Raw genomic sequence first — 13,451 nt, 5'->3', positions numbered from 1 at the left:
CTCCCACAGTCTGAAAGACGTGCTGGTTAAGTGCTTTGAGCCAGAATGTGGTGATTGGGGGAATTTCACATTAATAAAAAATAAATAGATAAATGGTTTTCTGTTTATGATCGAGTGCCAATCCCAGGGGTCAGTTTATCTGGTCGTACCTCTTGCTTTTGCATTTCCATCCGGATCCTCTCTGGCCCCCAGCATGGTTGGCAGAAACAGGGAGTGATTTGTTACCATCATATGGATCATAGGCAATGGAATCAAACCTTGAGCCAGATCTTCATTCTCATACAATACAGGTATTAATTTATGAAGGGTTTCCATAAATGCCCAATCTCTGTAGCGATACCTGCCATTGTAAGAGGGAGATCATTCGAAGCAGAAATATAATTGGAACAGTGCACGTGGACTCTGACTTGTGCAATTAGGTTTATTACTTTATCCATTCTATTGCACTTGATGCTCTGGTGAAAATTTCTTTCCTAAGTCTAAATATACTATCTTTCATGCATTCTTCTCCTTGCACTTTGAACGTCAAGAAACAAAAACTACTTGCACATCTTTTGCTCCACAACATTATTTTACAAGATCTCAAACTTCACTACTCACCCTCCCCAGTCTTTTGTTCTTCCTTCTACAGGTCTTACAGAAACTTAACTTGGCCCCAGCCTTGCCAGTCCCTGACACAACATGCTTTCTATTTAAAATGAGCTAGAAATGAGCTTGTCCAGGTCTGTAGGATGATATCACATTCCGACCTCAGCCTGCCCCACTCCTCCAGTATCTTTACTGTTTGAATATCTCAGTCTCTCAACATCTTGTTCAACTTTCTGTGTTTATTCTCATTACCCCCCCACTTCTCACTCACCATTTTCTTGTCAAATTCAATCTTCATTCAAAGTCAATTTGCTTTTCCCTTCCAACTTCTCTGCCCACTCATGTTCTCAACCTCAGCTTCCATATTCATTACCCGTCTTGCTTTTGTTTTATCACACATGAGCCTTAATATTCACCAAGTTGTGGAGTATGGCCGAAAATGGAGATCCTAGCAATTTTAAAGACAGGATCTCATTAACAATTTTAAGCTCCTTTTCTTTCCTGGGAGCTGGGAAAATAGGCATGCATGAAGGGAAACTTTGTGGCAGTATGCCAAAACCAGAAACTCTTGGGGTCACCTAAAAGCTACTGGGAGATTCGAGAGGCCTATGATCGGGAGGGCTGGAGGAGGATGTCAGCCGGGGGCCGAGGGAGGCCAAATGCTTCCCTGAGGGGCCAGGGAGAGGAAAGGATAAATAGTTCTCAAATTGTTACCAGCATTATTATCACTAATGCTTCCTTTTCCTCCTCCCTTCTCTTCTCATTCTCCTTCCTTCTTGTCCCTTTGCTCTGAGACCGGAGATAGTCGGCCCACATGGTGTGCTGCAACATCCACTTAATTTTTGCAGTTGACAGCTTCCTACTCCATTTCACTGAATCCCCCGATATCTGGGAAACCCATGTGACAACAGTTAAATCAGGTTCCCGCTTGCATTGTAGAAATTAATATCAAGGCCACAATTTCAATTACTAAAGTTTAAATTTCTCTGACGCGTTGGCTGGGAAAACATCCCCATCAACTCCACTAGCCCCAAAACCAAATTACTGGCTGGCATAGAATTCTGCTCCTCACTCAGAAGTCCCGCCTTGGAGAGCTATTGGCTAATCAGATTGGCTAGCAGATCTCCAGTCCCTCTAGGCAGAGTGCTGCAGTGGCCAGAAGAAGCACTGCAGGGAGCTATCTGGCACTAAGTTCCAGGACCCAGAGGATAGGCAAGTTGCTGGGGTCCTAGGGTTGGGAGGGTAGGGAACACTTGTTGGATGGAATTGTCAGGGAGGTCCAAAGCGAGCCTTTAGAGAAGAGTGCCTTCAGTCACAAGGGGCTTCTGGTGGAGCCTCTCCTCCACCACTTATCTCACACCTGAGATCAAAGTTGCATTATTTTCACACTACTCCCTTTCTCTCCTTATGCCTAAAAATTGAGACCGGGCAGGAAATGACCATTAAATGACTACAGGAGGGACATTGGAGGGCTCCTCATCCCTGGCCCTGCTGGTCCAATATAAAATGCCAACCAGGTCGGTGTGGGCAGAAACCTGGAGGGAATACCATCATTGCAATTTCATGCTCCCCCTCAATTTTAGAACTTGTTGGGAGAGCGTATAAATTCTGTCCTAGGAAAACATTTGCCAATCACTTCCACATCTGCATTCCTATTGCAGAAACCCACCTTTTTTCTCCCCAGTGGGCCACTTGTCACTTGTTCTTAAGTTTTGCTACATTTTTGTTGCAATCTCTTCTAGCTTTATTCTGTTCCACCTCCTTGTACAGTGTATAATCAAACATTTCCCCTCTCTTTAGTTCGAATGAAGAGTCGTGTGGACTTGAAATGTTAACTCTGTTTTCTCTCCCCACAGATGTTGTCAGATCTGCTGAGTGTTTCCCAACATTCTGTTTTTTGTTGGAGATTCCAGCCTGTGCAATATTTTGCTTTCATTTCCCTAACTCCTCACTCATTGCTCTTGTGCCCTCTATACTTCTGACCTTCAACACTCATGTATGTGCACACACCCAAGACCATCAACTTCCACTCAGCATTCACTCAAACGATAGCCAGAATCTGGGAGTCAACAATGTGCAGCAACACAAGAATACCGTTCAATAATTAACATGCTTTTTATGCAGCACTATTACTACATTTAAATGTAAATGAGCACACATTTTAACTTACTTGAGTCCATTCTTTAAAAAACTGCTCCAATCATCTGAGTTGACCTCACCAATTGAAACCTGCAAATAGAACAGAATACAATAGAAACAAATTTGGCTCCAATGGTTTGGAAGTACAACATGATTAATCTTTGCTGGTTGAATCTGAGTAAGGATGTAAAATTTACCACCAGCTCCTGTAACCTGCCTAGCATCACCATTTCAGTCTCCTTCATGTTCTCCTCCTGCACCTTGCTGCTGCTGTAGGTGACTGTTATCCAGCAGAGACAGGTCTTTATTAGGGATTTCCTCCAAGAACATTGGTCCGCAGGATATTCCTCCAGCACGCTGGAGACTGCATCTGCCAAAGTCCACCTGCAATTCAATGATTCTACGTTACAAAATCTGCAAGTTACAAAAGAAATGGGGCCTTTGAAACTGATAACAGAACACAAAATAATACATATAGCTAACACTGAGTGCCTCTGAAGTTTGCATAAATGCACTGCTCACAACAGCCAAAATTTATGAGGGCTATGAAATAGAATTAGAGAAAACTACAATATTTAGGAACATGGTTTTGGAATAAAGCAACCTAAATTCACATGCAGCATTTGAAGTCCTCAACAGCTTGCTCAGTGGGTCCTGCTTTTGTTCTGAGTCAGCGATTTATGGGTTCAGGCCCAATGCCACAACTTTGAGCACACAATCTTGGTGGCCCTGTGTCAGAACTGCATTGCAAGGGTGCTAATTTTTGAATGTGATGTTAAACTCTGGCCCCTCCATTAGGGGACACAAAAATGTCTGCGGTACTAAACTGAAGTAGAGTTGCGTGGTTTGGGTTGGGGGGCGGTGTGCGGCACAGTTCTCACTGTGTCCTGGTCAACATTTATCCCTCAGTTGACACCCAAAACAAATTACCTATCATTTCTTTCATTGCTGTTAAAGTTTAAAGTTTATTTATTAGTCACAAGTAAGGCTTACATTAACACTGCAATGACATTATTCCACACTCTGATGCCTGTTCGGATCAATCACCACACTCTGATGCCTGTTCAGATCAATGCATCTAATCAGCATGTCTTTCAGACTGTGGGAGGAAACTGGAGCATCCGGAGGAAACTCTCCCAGACACAGGGAGAACGTGCAGACTCCACACAGACAGTGACCCAAGCCGGGAATCGAACCCAGGTCCCTGGCGCTGTGAAGCAGCAGTGCTGCTGTTTGTGGGAACTTGCCATGTTCAAGCCTGCTGCTGGTTATTTCCACATTGCAACAGAGACTAGTCTTCAAAGATAGTTAATTGTTTGAAAAAGTGCAATGGGGCATATAAAAGCTGCTCTATAAATGCAATTAATTCATCATTCTCTCAAGGTTTCATGAAATCCACAAACTGAAAAATACAGCTAAGAACCCATAGAACAGTTTAGAATCATTATGGATTGATGCAAAACTGACATTAATGATACTAACTTCTCCCCCACCCCTTCAATGGAGCAGAAAATTCAGTTGTATTGAGAACCATAAATTTTCCTTTCCACGAAAAGGAATATCAGAATTCCAGTGATGTCAGGTGCATGGATTCCGTGTTCGAAATTCTTTAAATACACCCCTCAACTTCTCTACCGTAACCCGTTTCTAAAGAGCCTCCTCAACATCCATTCTCCCACCCAACATTTTAGGCACCCCTCCTTCTTTGATTCAGTATTGTTTTCTTATGTCGCTTTGGGATGCTTCTCTCCATTAAAGGCACTATGTGAATGCACATCATCGTTGGAAAGAAAATGAAGGAATCTACCTTGAAGAGTTTGTTGTTTTCTCCAGCACTGCGGGTAGCTGTTCCATTATACACGACACATCCTCACGAGACGACAATAGCTGTGTCAATCTGGCAAGCGTTTGCATTTGCAAATCAAGTTCATCAGGCGGATCATCTGAAGCAATGGAGCTCACGAGTTTCTTCCATAGGACCTGTCTGATAACCATCAGGATGTCTGCAAATACTAAATTAGGGCAAGAAGACATTTTTAGACCCTGCCAAAGAGTTGACTGGATGACTTGGTCCTACTGGATATGTCACAAAGGTGTCAATTTAATACTAGTTTGTTTCAGTGTTTCATTTTGTTATTTCTGCAGAGGTGGCATCATCTGCAACAATTGAGGTATGACAAAAGTTCATCTGAAGTACATTTTTAATGAAGCCACGTCCAATTTCAGATAAGCATTTTAAACAGATTTATCACTGAAGGTTCACTTTCACTGCCAAGAATAACTTCAGTTTGAGAAATTATTGCTCAAGACAATCCAACGGATCTGCCACGTCTGCATGCCTTACACACAAGAACAGCAATCAACTGTGGCAAAGTTAGCAGGACACACCATGGCCCAATGGAATTTTACTATCCCGCCCGCCACAGGAATCAGAGCGGGTGAGGGGGCAGACCATGGAAAGGTATGTTGACTTTGGACGGGATTTTACAGTTTTGGGACGAGCAAGGACATAAAATCCTGGCCCATATCCCCCATCAACCCCACTCATAGCCCTCTGAGACCTGGAGAGTGAGTCAGTTTATACATCAGGAGAAATGGTACATGACCAGTGGCTGCAGCAATTTACTGTCAATAACAAATTAAAACATTTTGATCATGGCCTTTGCAAAACGTTAATGGCAACAAGAGAAACCGAAAGATTTTCATCACAGCCACCATTTTAATAATTTTCCCTGAAATAAGAGAAGCAGACTTAAAAGAATGAGAGAAGAATAGTAATAGAACATTATATATTATACATACTAAAAAGCTAATCACCTTTCTTTGGTCGGGCATAATCATTTTTTCCTCGGTATTGTAGATACGTGCTGAGAAGTGAAAGATAAACTCCCGTATTTTTCTGTAGATATTTAACTCTCCCTGCATCTAAGCACCAAAGTTCCAACTGTAAAAGGTGAGTTCTACTATGCTGAATGAGGAGCTTGCAAATATAGAGGGAAGTTTCAGTCATGTGATTCAAACAATGAGCAAACACATCTGATCCAACGAGCTGTGCGTAGATTGGTTCTTTCTCTAAGGCTCCAAGAAGAACCTTCATCAACTCTTCGCTGTTGGAGGACTGCAAGAGTGCTCCTAAAGCACTGAAATGGTTGCATGACAGCATGCCTCTATCTGGAGTCTCCTGGTTATTTTCTGTAAGGATTTTGACCAAAGTCTTGCCATACATGCTTAACTGTTTCGTTCCATCACCGCCATTCTCAGGTTCACTTGGAATGACCAAAAATTCTTCTGAGAGTTCCAACATGGATGCCACAACCTCTTTGAGCACAGCTGTATCCATATAGCCATGCAAAATGTCCAGGCCTTCCAAAGGTAAGGACTTCTTAGCCCCCACTGTCAATTTCTTCTTGGCTATCTTTTTCATTTCAAGTTCCTTCAATGCACCTTCTGCTATAGCTTTAAAATAAGTTAACAGTATATTCATGCGGCCAAGTCTATGCAACGATGAGGCACTCTGCTGGAGGAGGTTCAAGGTGCCAGAAGTAAGGTGGGCTGACAGCATTTTGAAACTGACGGGGTTCAGGCTATGCAGTGGTGGAGTCTGTAATTCCAAAGCCAAAAACCACTGTTCCAGTGTCGGGTGTTTAAAAATTGCTAACAACATGCTTTCCAGAACCTGAAATTAACAGTGGAGGATTAAAGACACAATATCAACAGTGAACCAGTTGTTTGGTAGTAAAGAACTTGAAAATTACTGAAAAGGGTGACGATTTGCCAAAGTTTGTTGCCTTGCACTTATCATGACAAATACAGAAATGCCAAATTTCAAACAATCACAACAAAAGTGAAGGGTTCTGATTGGTTGGTAAGTCGACTCTAATTGCTCAAAGCACTGCCATGAAGAAAGCAAGGGGGAACTATAGGCTCCCCAAGCTCCTGAGGAATTTAAAAGCGGGCACAAGACTTCAACATATTCCTTTTGTTTGCAGAGAACTACCACTAACAACCAATTTAAGATATGATATAGTGTGCTTTGTCTGGATAGCGCAAATGAAACAATACTTTTCACTGTATACTAATACATGTAACAATAATAAATCAAAGCAAATCAAGACAATCAGTCGAGTTCATGACTCATTTATACTGGTGGAAGTGACAACATTCGTACATTAGGACTTATTTTCTGCAAACAAAAGGAATATAATCAAGCTTTATGATTTTTTAATAACCTGGGAGCTCGGGGAACTTATAGTTCCCCATTGCTTTCTCCATGACAATGTCTCAGCCAATCAATCAACACTGTTTTCTCCTCTGGTATAAATCGTTGTGATGGTTTGAAATTTGGCATTCTTGTCTATGTCCTGATGAGTCAAAGCTTCAGGTCTGATTCTTCAACAATAAATAATGAAAACTGAAAGTGTGAATAAAAAATGTTGCAAATGCACATAATTAGGCTAGCATTTCAAAGGAAAAAGCAAATTAAAATTTCAGGTGAGCTATTTTGTTAGATTCAACATATGCAACTTCCTCTGACAGAGTCCCATCAGAAATATCAGCCTATTTTTTCCCTCTTTTAGGCAATTAACCTGCCTTGTTGACTTTATTTCCGGAAATAGCAAAATTAATCACTGACTCCAATGAACCGCTATCCAGCACTGTACAACTCTAAGAAAACATTTCCTCCTAGTGACATTGAAGCATAGAAAGACGAAAATAAATCCAGGGTATAGATGGTGTCCTCTAACTTTTATATAAACACAATCTCTTCAGTCCGGTAACCTCTAAAAAGAGAATTCAGGAAATTCCAGCAATTCCAGTGACTAGTGGTGTGCCTCAGGGATCGGTGCTGGGTCCACTGTTATTTGTCACTTATATTAATGATTTGGATGAGAATATATGAGGCATGGTTAGTTAGTTTGCAGATGATACCAAGATTGGTGGCATAATGGACAGTGAAGAAGGTTATCTCGGATTGCAGCGGGATGTTGATCAATTGGGCCAGTGGGCTGACGAATGGCAGATGGAGTTTAATTTAGATAAATGCGAGGTGATGCATTTTGGTAGATTGAACAGGGCAGGGCAGTTAATGGTAGGGCGGTGGGGAGAGTTACAGAACAAAGAGATCTAGGGGTACAGGTTCATAGCTCCTTGAAAGTGGAGTCACAGGTGGACAAAGTGGTGAAGAAGGCATTCAGCATGCTTGGTTTCATTGGTCAGAACACTGAATACAGGAGTTGGGACATCTTGTTGAAGTTGTACAAGACATTGGTAACGCCACACTTGGAATACAGTGTACAGTTCTGTTCACCTTATTATAGAAAGAAATATTATTATTATAGAAAGAAATATTACTATTATTAAACTAGAAAGACTGCAGAAGAGATTTACTAGGTTGCTGCTGGGACTTGATGGTTTGAGTTATAAGAGAGGCTGGATAGACTGGGACTATTTTCTATGGAGCATGGAAGGCTGAGGGCTGATCTTAAAAAGGTCTATAAAATAATGAGGGGCATTGATCACATAGATAGTCAATGTCTCTTCCCAAAGGTAGGGGAGTCTAAAACTAGAGAGCGTAGGTTTAAAGTGAGAGATACAAAAGGGTCCAGAGGGGAAATTTTTTCACACAGAGGGTGGTGAGTGGGACAAACAGCCAGAGGTAGTAATAGAGGCGGGTACAATTTTGTCTTTTAAAAAACTTTTAGACAGTTATATGGATAAGATAGGTATATAAGGATATGGGCCAAATGCAGGCAATTGGGACTAGCTTAGGAGTTTAAAAAAAAGGGCGACATGGACAAGTTGGGCTGAAGGGCCTGTTTCCATGCTATAAACCTCAATGACCTCTTTCTCCCTTAACTCATACCAAGGGTGCTCCAGGTTTTATTATCAAGTTTGTTCAGTTAGATCATCTTAGTTAGGGAAACAATAGAGGCCTTGAGCCCAAAACCTCTAGATTGGTAATGGAAAGAAAATCAACTAGGTTTCCAAATGATTATCCTGCAAGTCTTATTAAAGTTCACGTTTCTGAATACTGGGTGGGGTCAAGATGAGCAACAATCAAGACTTCCCTGTGGTCAAATAGGGCAATTTGCCTTTACATTCCCACAAGAATTCAGCAAAGGTTTAGACAGGAAAAAAAGTTAGCAAGATAAACAATACCAACACAGCCATGATTTTAAAACATACATTCTCAAAAGAATACTCTCATATGACATAAATCATCCCTCGACTGAGATCATTCATAGGCTGCACTACAGTCGGAGGGCGGGAATTTCTGTGTGTCCATGTGGCATGTTTCCTGGAGGAGGCAGCCCCCCCAATGGCTGGTGCTGTCACCAGGTTTCCTATTCAATGTACCATCCTGCTGGGAAACCCACGGCAGATGTCGCCATCAGTGGGACTGAAAGATCCCGCTGGCGAGAACAGTCTGAAAATTTACATACAAGATTATGGAGGGGCAGGGACAGAGTGGATAAGGAGCAGCTGCTCCCCTTAGTTGAAAGATCAGTCATGAGGGGACACAAGTTCAAGGTGAGGGGCAGGAGGTTTAGATGTGATGTGAGGGGTATGGCAGTTTTGAATGCACTGCCTGGGAGGGTGCTAGAGGAGGGTTGCTTTGCAATCTTTAAAAAATCCCTGGATGAGCACTTGGCACGTCAAAACATTCAAGGCTATGGGTTAAATGCTGATAAATGAGATTAGGTGGGAGGTCAGGTGTTTCACATGTGTAGGTACAGGCCTGATGGGCCAAAGGGCCTCTTCTTACAGTATGATTCCGGCCAGAGATACTATTTTGGGCCTCTTCAACATGTGGAAAATTCCACTTCAACCATAGGGCACAAAAGTTTCAATGTAGAAACAGAACAAAGTACTCTGAGGGATTACCTGATCCTTCATTAGTTCTCCATCCGTGATGGAATCAAGGTCAATGAAAAGCTCAGTTTCACCTTCATTAATAAGTTTAGTCTCAATGGTACCATCAATCTGTTCACATCTCCGTAACAGCAATTTTAAGAGATCCATAAATAGTCCGATCAGTGCTAATCCAGAGCCTCGTCCCAACTGAAACAACAAACAGACTAGTAACAATTGAAGGATGATTTAAAAAAACAAACTGTATCCTTCAAGGAATTACAAAATGGTTACTTAATTAAGTAATTATTCTTCGGCTCCTACTCATTCCTCAGAATTATTACCAAAATTGCTAAGTAGGGAACATTTTCAGGAGTGATAATACTGTTTTGAGATAATTGACATATTCCTGAAGTTCTGGTCCAGCACACTGAAGAATCACAAGGCCAATGGCAGGCTGCACTACTGACAGAGATGCTGTTTTGGGCATCTTCAACATCTGAACAACCAAATACTAATGAGCACAAAATCACAGGGTCAATGACTAAAAACAAAACCCTCAAAAGTCCAAAGAACATCTTGTAGAAAAATTAGTGGATTTTCACAATCAATTGCTGGCATATGGCTGGATTGAATGATGCAGTGTGTCACCTCAGAGTTCCAAGTGTGAATCCAACCTAACTGTTTGCTATTATCTGTTTCATATAATGAACACACAACAAATGATCAACAGGATAAGATTTACTGGACCACATTGCCTGATCTAAATGACTGTGGTGTTTTCTGCATTCACTCCCCATTGTGAATAGATAGTTCTAATCATACTGAGCAGGAAAGAACTAAAAATGTCACTGAAAGTCAAGGTGCCAAAGGTGATATTGTGGGAAGTGCTGCATTTTCTTTATGGTCATGTCAAAAGGGTTTTAAGAAATGTGTTTTAAAGATAGGAGATACGTCACTAGACATAGAAGACAGGCAGACATTTCATAGAAACATCAAAGATAGGAGCAGGACGAGTGCATTTGGCCCTTCGAGCTCGCTTGGCCATTCATTACGATCATGGCTGATCATCCAACTCAATAGCCTAATCTTGCTTTTTCCCCATAATCTTTGATCCCATTTGCCCCAAGTGCTATATCCAGTCGCCTCTTGAATACATTCAGTGTTTTGGCATCAACTACTTCCATTGGTAATGAATTCCACAAGCCCACCACTTTTGGGTGAAAAAATGTCTCCTAAATGGTCTACCCCAAAAGCTCAGACTCTGACCCCTGGTTCTGGACTTTCTCACCATCAGGAACATCCTTCCTGCATCTATCCTGTCCAGACCGGTTAGAATTTTAAAAGTCTCTATGAGATCCCCCCCGCAACTCATTCATCTGAATTCCAGCCAGAACAACCCTAACCTAGTCAATCTCTCCTCATATATCAGTCCTGCCATCCCCAGAATCAGCCTGGTAAACCTTCACTGCCCTCCAGCGAGAGGAAAAACATTCTTCCTCAGAAATCCTCAACCAATTTTTACACAATATAGTACACACAGGCAATCTCACAAACTGAAACAGTGCACTGCTACCCCCTCGCAACCATCTAAATACTACAGGAATGTTGTTCCAATTAGAGCCAACATGACCTTTACACGTTATATTTGTATAGTATTCTCTCTGTGAGCTCATGTGAAATTCTATTTTCAACGGAAAGAATTTGCATTTTATATGGTGTCTTTCAAACACTCTGGTACTCCAAGTAGAACAATTACTTTATCAGCAATATTTATGCCCAGGGTACAGTAAATAATATAATTTTGCATTTGAATTTCCAATATTTCTCTTAAACAAATCAACTAAATCAGCATTTCTTGCAACTTTTGATTTGAGAGCAGAATGCTTTCAAAAGAAAATCTTGTGGCGTGCTTTAAAATAAGCACAAGGGGTGACCCGCTTTTCCTATTGGAAGTAAGCAGTAATACAAAAGTAAAATGCTGTGGATGCTGAAAATCTGAGATATAACCAGGAAATGATGGAAATGCTCAACAGGTTGGCAGCACCTGTGGGAAAATAAACAGAGTTAATGTTAGACCTGAAACAATAACTCCAATGCTGCCTGGCTTGCCGAATACGTCCAACATTTCATATTTTTTATTTTCAAGGCAGGTCTAGTGTAAGATACTGCGGGGAAGTTATTGTAACATTAAATGGACAGATAATCTCTGAATCTAAACACATTCTTTTCCCCAGATGTCCTGGTAACGAATACCGCACTCACTTTTCGAAAGTTCTCCACGGAGGTTCGGATGTACAAAATCACCTGCTTCACGGCCAGAACTAGATCGCAGAGATGCAGTTTTGTAATGGCCTGCTTCAAATCTTCTTTTACCTCATCATTTAGGAGGCTGCTGGCTCCCATTTCATACACACCCATTAGAAGACTGCAGAACGAAACATCTTTCAACAGTGCTGAATTAGTTGTATCTGAACCAAACCGTTCAAACTGTGGGCAAGTTCCAAGACAAGAAAAAGTTGTTTTTTGCGATTCATTGAAAGGTATGAAATATTAAGACATAGACATACTGCAACAAAAATCATTTTCTGCATCATGAGGTCGCTAAGCACAATTGGAGAGTGTTTTACCGTAATAGGTTTATGATTTTGTTTCCCACAGTGCATAATATAAATTCTTTCTCGGCATTTTATAGGATAAGTTAAAGTTTTAAAACAATGCTCCCACTTTGTTGAAACAGTTAGTACCCTGTTTTAAAAATTCTGCTTAAATTCTTCAGATGCAATGCATTTATATGTTGGGAGTGATTCTCCCAACTCACTGCTGGAGACCTAAGCAAAGGCTGTTTAGTGGGCTCTCCGGTGGGCGCCATGGCCTCCGCACATCTCCGGACCCTGGATTTCCGGCTTCGTGAGCTCCACGCCGGAAATCTGCACGGAGCTGGTTAAAATATTTAAATCTTCGTTTTAATATCATTAGTGAGCCTGAGACTGATGTTTCCGGGCCCGCTGGCCTCTGCTTCCATCTGCCAGGAATGGTTCACTCCAGCAGAGTTTATAACAGCTCCCCGCTAACGGGGTGGCACCGCTGGGGTAGAGTTGGGGGGGTGGTGGTGGTGTGTGGAGAGGGTGCCATGGACGCCTCTCCAGGAGGCCCGAATTAAGGGACATTCCCCTGGGCACTGTCAGATCGGCAGTGCCAGCCTGTCCCCAGCACTGCCCAAGGGGCAAAATGGTAATGCCCAGATGGCACGTTGGCACTCTTCACTGGGCACTGCCAATGGGCAGTGAGGGTGAGGGATCCTGCTGCCACTTGGGATTGGTGACAGAGGGAGGACAGCGATTGGGGTTGGCCATCAGGGGTGGGTGGGTGGATTGGCATGCCCAGGAGATGAAGTGGGGGGGGGCGTGCTGGTTTGAGGGGGTAATCGGCACTTGCACAGTGGCTCGCTCAGTGCTCTGCTGTTGGCCTGTCCAGCAGGAATAGACCAAGAGCACTGATTTTTATCATGATACGTGCTCGGGCACTCTGCAGTGCACAGAGTGTGTGAAATTCATTTTGAAGATCCCACTGAAAAAAAACCAGTGGAAGTTACTCCAGTTTTTACACAAATTCAGCTCTTGGAATATTTTTGGGAGAATCCTGGCTGTTGTTTTACATGATCTCAGGATGTAGCAAAGCACATCTTAGGTGGCACAGTGGTTAGCATTGCTGCCTTACAGCGCCAAGGACTTGAGTTTGATTCCTGCCTTAGGTCACTGTCTGTGTGGAGTTTGCACGTTCTCCACGAGTCTGCATGTGTTTCCCCTGGGTGCTACAGTTTCCTCCCACCATCCAAAGGTATGCAGGTTAGGTAGATTGGCCATGCTAAA

At 42.3% G+C, this 13,451-nt stretch overlaps 1 protein-coding gene across 1 annotated transcript in view; it reads right to left on the bottom strand.

The window, feature by feature from the left end:
• urb1 (URB1 ribosome biogenesis homolog) overlaps window positions 1-13,451 on the bottom strand; it is a 103,359-nt gene that overhangs the window by 45,439 nt on the left and 44,469 nt on the right. The window contains exons 20-26 of the mRNA XM_080203599.1: window positions 11,845-12,069; window positions 9,613-9,789; window positions 5,545-6,403; window positions 4,535-4,739; window positions 2,925-3,111; window positions 2,759-2,817; window positions 150-340 (exon numbers count right to left, since the gene is read on the bottom strand). Of these exons, the coding sequence (XP_080059725.1) occupies window positions 150-340; window positions 2,759-2,817; window positions 2,925-3,111; window positions 4,535-4,739; window positions 5,545-6,403; window positions 9,613-9,789; window positions 11,845-12,069 (1,903 nt within the window). The remainder of the gene's footprint in view (window positions 1-149; window positions 341-2,758; window positions 2,818-2,924; window positions 3,112-4,534; window positions 4,740-5,544; window positions 6,404-9,612; window positions 9,790-11,844; window positions 12,070-13,451) is intronic.

Source organism: Carcharhinus amblyrhynchos, chromosome 15, assembly GCF_965287045.1.
Source record: "Carcharhinus amblyrhynchos chromosome 15, sCarAmb.v2.hapA, whole genome shotgun sequence".
Classification (NCBI taxonomy): domain Eukaryota; kingdom Metazoa; phylum Chordata; class Chondrichthyes; order Carcharhiniformes; family Carcharhinidae; genus Carcharhinus; species Carcharhinus amblyrhynchos.
The sequence above is the reverse complement of the archived record's forward strand: the minus strand, read 5'-3'. Positions and strand labels throughout refer to the sequence as shown.